Below are 7,991 nucleotides of genomic sequence, written 5' to 3' on the forward strand. Positions count from 1 at the left end.
CCAGCAAGATAAGCATCCAATTTGCTCTTGAAGGTGTTCAATGTAGGTGCTTGAACCACCTCCGATGGCAGGCTGTTCCAGACCTTGGGGGCTTGGACAGTAAAGAAATTCTTCCTTATGTCCAGCCTGAAACGGTCTTGCAGGAATTTGTGACCGTTCGACCTCGTCATCCCTCGGGGTGCTCTGGTGATTAGGTCATCCCCAGTGGCCAGTACCAGGTCCAGCAGCACTTTACCTCTTGTTGGCCCATAGACTTCTTCAGACAGGTAGAGGTCATCCACGCACCATAGGAAGCTTTTTCTTACTTTTAATGAACTAACTGTTGTTTTGGTTTTGGTGACTAGTTGTGTACTTTCCATAATGTTCACAAACTTAATTAAAAATGGCTTCATATGTTACAATTATTGTAATTAATTTTTACTACGGGAGAAAAATATAGTTATAACAGACATACCTTTCTTGAACCTTGAGTTCCTATAATCCAAAGAAATCTTAGTTGTCATAGCTTGCTTTTGGAGAAATGTTGGAGGCAGAGGAGGGGAGAGGCTAGGGGAAGGCTCGCGTCATAGATTTTTTTTTTTTCTTTACTGGTTTCAGTCCTTCACGTAATTCCTGAATTGACTGTAGTTTTCATTATACTTCTTTTTTTTTTTTCATTTTGGCTGTGCTTTTGATATTTTCAGAAATTCTGAACTTAAGTTCTAGTTGACACCAATAGGAACTTTGAATGTTTAGCACTGCTTCAGCAGTGTTGTGGACTTCAGGGCTAGAGTTGAGCAGCACCCTTGTTACCAAAATTTTGGTTCTTCTAAAGTGATAATTCAGTAAGGTAGTTGTTGTGGGAGGGTGTCTGACAGATCATGGGAATGTTCATGAGTGAGTAAACCCCAGAGGCTGGGAAAACAAAGAAAGCTTTCTATGCTCAATTTGGGAAGCAGGTGAGGATTTATATGTTTAGAGGCCATTCTGTGATTAGCCGTTTGGGGAAGGATTTTTGCAGTTTCAATGTTGACATGGAAAAAAAAAAAAGCCTACAGAATTCTAAAGATCTAATGGAAGCTGAGAATTGGCCAGGGGCAAAATAAAATATGCGGAATTTTCAGTAGAGGGAGGGGATACATGCTTTTTGTTTTAGGCTTTTTGGAATTTGAAATAGAGGAAGGGTCTGGTGTTACCTTAGCCATTTGTTGTGCCATCTGTAGGGCAGATTGATGTACCTTGCAACTAAAGGGGAAAGGATTGTTCCAGAAGCCTCTGCCAAAAAAGTATGTGAACTGTACATCAGAATTATGGTTAGAGGAATTTCTAGACTGGAGGGAGAGGGAGAATATTACTTAATTGGAATTCTTGTCCTCTGAGCTGCACATTAGTGAGCTACCCCTACTTCCTGTCTTCTGAGTTGCAGGTTATGTAACCGCTTTCCGTCTTTTTTAATTTGATTTGTCAGTATGTAATGGTTTGGAGGTTTGGCCCTTTTGATCTAAAAAAGGAACTTACCAAGACAGCTGAATGACAGTATAAGTCAGGAGTGGGCAAAATACAGCCTGTGGGCTGAATCCGGCCCGCCAGGCAGTTTCATTTGGCCCTCCAGGCATTTTCCTCTGGCCCATGGTGCCCACCAACAAATTATACCCGCTTAGCCCTTCCGCCCATGAGGGTGGGAGCGAGGCGCCCACGTATGCACATGTCCCCAACATACCCTATTGAATCTCGCTCCCGTTCTTGTGGGTGGAAGGGCCCAGCCTGGTCAGCATGCAGCTTTTGGGCAGGGCTGCTACTGTCACTGCTGCAGCCGCTAGTGGCCTGTTTGGCTTCCCTGGAGTGCCATTCTGGGCGGCAGGTAGGGAAGCAGTGGGGGGGGGGAGCTTCAGCTGGGTAGGAGCACAGAGTGTGGGGCTGGGGCTGGTGGCACATGCAGCCTGTGCCCAGGGGGGTGGCAGCAGCATGGAGTTTGGGTGGGCAGCGTGTGGTTGTGAGGGAGGATGGGGAGTGTGGGGACCTCCCGCCACTTCTTCCATGGTGCACAGCTCCGGTAGGCAGTGGTGGCAGCACCAGCAGGCGGGGGCACTTGGGGTGCTCATGCCTAGCGAAGGTGCTGCTGTTCCACCCAATTCAGCCCACGTTTAATTAATAACTGTGTGATCCAGCTGCTTCTCTAGGTCCAACTGTCCTTGCTCCTGCACATGCTGTGCTCTCATCCTTTGCCCCCCTATACTGCAGTTTCTGTTCATTGTCACCACTGAATTGGGCATTTCAGATCCTTGCTTGACATGTTTGTTGGTAGCAACAGCGAACAGAGGCTTCATTGAGAGGGCTGAGAAAGCATCCTTCCCCACAGAGCATGGTTGGCTGAAACAGCAGCTTGAAATTGGCAACCCATGGCGACAACCAGGTTGCAAGGTTTAGTACAGTGTTGCTGATCTTGGACCTAGGTCATAAGCAAAGAACTTTAGAGTTTAAGGGTGCTGCTGCTTGCCTTCATGAATAGAAAGTGGGCTTTAAGAGTAAAAATGACTGAAATGAGAGGAGCCAGAATTTCGCTCCAAGGGTGGTAATCCATTGCAATGTGTATTTTTAGAGGACAAGAATTCCAGATATGTAGTTTTCATTTTCTGTGTTAAAAGTAATTTGGGTTTAATCTTGATCAAGAAGAAATCACTCATAATTCCCAAATCAATTTAGAATGCAAACTTGATATCCCAAGATCTTTTAAGAGCTTTGATCTTGTATTGCATTAAATACACACACTTTAATTACAAAGTTTAAAGTTTTAGTGACTGAGCAGTAGGCTACAGATTGCATCTGGCTCTTCTGGAATTTTTTGAAGAAAATTTTCCCTATCATTGTTCATCTGTTTTGACCTTGTGTTTCAAGAAAAATGATGACAATAGCTGTAATAATGCATTAGTAGGATGCAATGAATCTCATGGCCTACCTTAGGTACAACTATCCACTACACAGTCTGGCAAACTAAAGCCTGCTTTAAGGTAGTCAGCAGCTACTTCTTTTGAAAAATCTAAATATTATAGTTTTGTTGAAGGAGAAAAATCTTTGCAGGCATAACTTTACATATTTACTTTAAATATATCAAATGGTATCTATTGAGTATTCTTGTGAATGTGTTTAATGGTAAATAATATTTTAACAGGGGATGCCACAGAGGAGGAAATTAAGTCTTCATTTCTTGAAACGCTGCAGGATGCCTGCAGTAATCCAAATGAAGTGTCATATTGTGAATTTGAAGATTACTATGAAGGACTAAGTATCGGAATTATGGATGATGAAGATTTTGTTAATACCTTAAGGAATCCTTGGGGAATTTAGCACTTAAGACATAAAATATCAAGGGAGAAACCTATCAAACAAGGCATAAAACCTATCAAACAAGGAGTAAATTAAACAAGGATTTAGTCTTGATAAGTGTTGCTTTTTAATGATTTCTTACAAATTTGTTCTAAAATGAGTACAATTTGAGAATGATAACATGGTAAGTTATATATACAGCTCCCTTTTGAACTACGTTAAGCATTATTTCAGTATTTTTTTTTGTGTTTTTTGCTGATTTTTGTCAGAAAAGTTAGTAGCTCTGTGCAGTTCCATCCTAGTGACTGTGTAATTTGTCAATATTAAAATAAGCTAAAATAATAACGTGGATGAAATACATGCAGGCGAAAACATACTGTGCATTATAATTTCTAATTGTATGGTGTACTGTCAGAAAACTTTATATTTGAATAGTGTACGTATATGGTAACTGGGTTCTCTCTAAGATTTGTTACTCATGAAAAAGTGGGCTGTATTTGATTCGGACTCGGCCCAATTCGGATCGCTGTCCCAATTCGATTCACCGATTTAGATCACTGTCTCGATTCGATTCAGCCGAATTGAATCTGAAGATTTGATTTTGATTTGGAGAATCAGCGATTCGGCGATAGGCACAGGTTTAAATGTTTTTTCTACATACCTCGAGGTACCAGGCGTGGCTTGTGAATGCTGAGATGGTGGGGCGGATGGAGCATCCCACAGGAACGTGGGGTGGCCCCCCGCATGCATGGTGACAGACCAGGAAGTGGACTGGAAGTACGCCCTGGTTTGGTGTTTGGCTGTGGGGGAACCCCACGTGCCCCCCCAGGCCCAGGAGACTCCAGTCACTGAGGCGGGGGGGGGAGGGGTCCCCCATGCACTCCGATCCACTTCTGGGTCTGCCGCTGAGTGTGCTGGGGATCCCTCCATGCTCCTGTGGATACCCCACCATCTCAGCATTCACAAGCCACCTGGTACCACGAGGTATGTAGAAAAATCATGTAAAGCTGTGTTTATGGCCAAATTGTCAAATCTCTCCAAATCAAATTGGAGGCTTCCGATTCAATTTTGGAGAGATTAATGGTCCTCCTGGTTCAATTCAGATTTGGAGATTTGGCTGCCGAATTGGGCCGAATCTTCTCTGAATCAAATCAGCAACCGAAGCTTCATAGCCCTAGTTGCTTCCCCCTCTCCCCCAAAAAATGCATATAAAATTAAGAACAGTGTATACACTTTAGTACTCCAATTTTCAAAATAATGAACAACCGGGGGTGACCTGACCATATTTATTCATTTTTGTCAGACGCACAGAATTGAACATTGATTCCGCATGTTTCAGTGATATACCTTGCTCAGATTGTAGATTTACTGTGTATATTTGCTGTCAAGTAGCAATGCACTTAAGACCTTACTCTTTGCCGAATTGTTTTTTCAAACAAATAATAAGAGTTTTAAATGTATGACCTGTTTTCATTTTGCTGTTATAGTTTGTTTGGTTTTTTTTTAGGTTGAACTTTTATAATAAAGTTCTTTGTTCAAGCTGATAGGTACATTTTACTACTTTTGGAAATATGAAACAAAGACTTCTGAACAGTACCAAGTACAATTACAGAAAATAATTTTTAAGTGCGTGTCCTAGTCATATTTTCCTTGCTACTTTAAATGTTTAACCAGTTGTGCCGTTTAATAAAGTCTATTTTTTTAAAATCCCAAACAGTTAATTGTATTAAGAAGTAGAAAATGCCGTATCACCTAATTTTTTTTAATTGTGTTTCATCATAGTTTTTGGTGATCGGTATATTCAATGTAGGGGCTAATTGGAAATTGGACTATTGTTGAGCTATGTGCTATTAAAACAGAATAGTTTACTTGGTGTTTGTGTGAGTGCATTTGAATTTATGACATGCCTTCCCTTCTGAAGATAGCATACGTTTCTTTTCTCAGACAAAGCTTCTGACTTGCAGGAATTTGAAAGCAACAGTGAAATCTGCTTGACTTCCACCACTTTGTCAGGCTGATTTGTTCTGCCTGTATTAACTTTCTTTTACTTTGTTTCTGCTTCATGCCCACTTGTCTTCTGTCAGTTGCCTAATAGACCTTACTCATTTTAAAATTTTTCATGCTATATTTACTATTTACATGTGTTTAGCTTTTTTCTCTTTCTGATTTTTACTGATTCATTTATTTTAACTTCCTACTGTTTAACTATAACTTACACAGGTTATGTCAGTAGTGCCTGACCTTTTTGCCCAGCAGGCCAGACAGCTGTTCCTGATCCGGGTCCCGGGTGGCCACAGTGGGCACCATCTTGCCATGTGGAGGGTGCTGGGGGGAAGGTTGGCCCCAGCCAGGCCCTGTAGAGAGGGGAAGAAGTATGGCCAGGCCGCAGCCCAGCCCCATGGGGGGAAGGCAGCATGCCCAGCCCCAGTGGGAGGAAAGGGGACATGGCCAGGTTCCATCCTAGCCCCACAAGAGGGAAAGGGATATAGCCTGGCCCCATGGGAGAAAAGGTGGCATGGCCAGGGCCCAATCCAGAAGTGGGAGGGGGCGTGGCCCAGCCCCATGGGGAAGGGGGTATAGTTTGGCTCTGACCAGCCATACCGGTATTGAGGTTTGGAAATTTGGCCACTATTAATGGCCACTGCTACTCTGCCACCAAATTTCTGGACTTGTGGGGAGCTCTGCAAGCTGGATGCAATGGCTCTGCAGGCTGTATTTGGCCAGCCAGTTGGATGTTGAACACCCCCGAGTTATATCGATCTCTAATGAATCATATTTAGTTCTACACGACCTTCTTTATCGCCGCAAGATAATTTGTCCATCATTCTGATTTCATCCTTAAAATCTCCAAATAACAGATTATCTCTCTACTTTTAGGCTAAAATAAGAATATACTCATGTCTAAAGTAAGAAAACTCCCATAAGCACTTGTTCTGGTAACAGAATGCGGCTGGGTTTGATTAAAATATATACCATCTTCCTGTCACAGTGGGAATCTCTCTTTAAAGAGATTTTTTTGTAGACATCACCTAGCATGAAATAGGTGATGCTGGGGAACGGTGATGAATCTTGACGCAACTTCTCATTTCATAGGGAAGTGTTTTGTTACATAGCTATAAAACGCAGTGCTGGAGAAGATGTCAGTTGTTGTCCCGTTCCCCCCCCCCCAACTCCAAAGATGGGAGGTTGATAGCTGTCGTTTCTTTGAAGGAAATGATAAATTCTGGTGGTAGTTGGCAATTCCCTATTGAGGATGATGAAGGCATTTAGCTGCTGATTTGATGAAGCATGATGAAGCTCATCTGGCACTGTGACTCCTAATCTAAGGCTGATCAACCACTGATCATACTGCCTGGTATGATGTTGAATAGGTCATGGTTCTGAGAGTAACGGTGAAGGAGTTCGTGCTCATGTGGTGTTTTCTTTACCCTGAGTGAGTACATACAGATCCTTGAGATGAATGTAAGTAGGTGGTATCAGAAAGAGGTCTTTGGCTTCCTTGACCATGGGAAAATAACTGTTCCAAGGCAATGTGTTGAGCAAACCTGGGGTCCATCTAACAAAGAATGGGAAGAGCAACTTTGATCATAGACTTGCTTAACCCACTGAGAAGAACTTCAAACTAGATTCAGCAGGGCCAGTAAAATAAACCCATAAGTAAGTATAACTCTGGACAAAGTCCTAAAATCTATGGAGCACTGGGGAAATGTATTAATTAAGTCATGGGAGTATATGAAGGAAACTACATGTCAGTTATGTAGTAACGAAAGTTTGGTGAATAAAGAGGAGGAAATGGAAGTATCAGTACATAGATTCTGACAAAATTAGCATGATGTAACGGGTTAATTTACAATTGGCATATTGGTATGGAAGAAGATATGGCTTGTTCAAGAAAGAGGCAGGGGGGAAAAAGAACGGGATCATAACTTGTTCGGTATATTTTCTCTGAGGTCTAGAATGTAGTCAGAGACAAACCTGTTGAAAGTCCTTGGGAAATACGACATGAGAAAACATGGTTGATGGTTGTGGTTGGTGTCTAGACAGGCAATCTAGGATTATTGGGCAAATGATGGGTAATAGCAGAATAAAGACTGCCAGTTTTTAAAAAAGTAAAGGCATGGGTTCAAACTATTCCAATATGAAAGAAAAAGAGGGAGTGGCATAAGAAACTAACCTGAGCTTTTTAATGACTTGAAACTTAAAAAGGAAGACAAAAATGGAAAATAGGCCAATTTATTAAGAACAGCACTAAAAATAGCATGAGCATTTAGAGACAAAATCAAAAATGCCATGGCATGAAATGAAATGGAACTAGCAAGGAACATAAAAAGTAACAAGAACACATTCCATCTCCGCTTTAGTAAGATAATGACCAAGGAAAACTTGGCTTACTACTCAACAAAGAGGGAAAGCTAATGGTAGACAGTCTGAAGACGGTCAAAACATTTAATGTATATTTGACTTCAGTCTTCACTAAAAATGTTAACCGTGATCACATAGCTAACACAATTAGCATCAGTAGCAAGAAGGTAAAAGCTCAGACTAAAATAAGGAAAGATCAGGTTAGAAACTTATGTATTTACTTGATTCCAGGATAAAAGTTTTTCCCCCACTTAATATGGGGAGAAGTCCCTCATCTTGGAATTAAATATGATGTGCCAGGGGCACAGGCAGCTGTTGCTTGTGTG

General features: G+C 41.7%; 1 protein-coding gene across 1 annotated transcript in view; it reads left to right on the forward strand.

Moving 5' to 3' along the window:
* Window positions 1-3,635, forward strand: part of CAPS2 (calcyphosine 2) — a 54,373-nt gene extending 50,738 nt beyond the window's left edge. Inside the window, 1 exon segment of the mRNA XM_019543200.1 lies at window positions 3,149-3,635. Within this exon segment, the coding sequence (XP_019398745.1) occupies window positions 3,149-3,324 (176 nt within the window). The 3' untranslated portion in view covers window positions 3,325-3,635.
* Window positions 3,636-7,991: the final 4,356 nt, after the last annotated feature.

Source organism: Crocodylus porosus, unplaced genomic scaffold, assembly GCF_001723895.1.
Source record: "Crocodylus porosus isolate Cpor-Errol unplaced genomic scaffold, CroPor_comp1, whole genome shotgun sequence".
In the NCBI taxonomy this organism is placed as follows: domain Eukaryota; kingdom Metazoa; phylum Chordata; order Crocodylia; family Crocodylidae; genus Crocodylus; species Crocodylus porosus.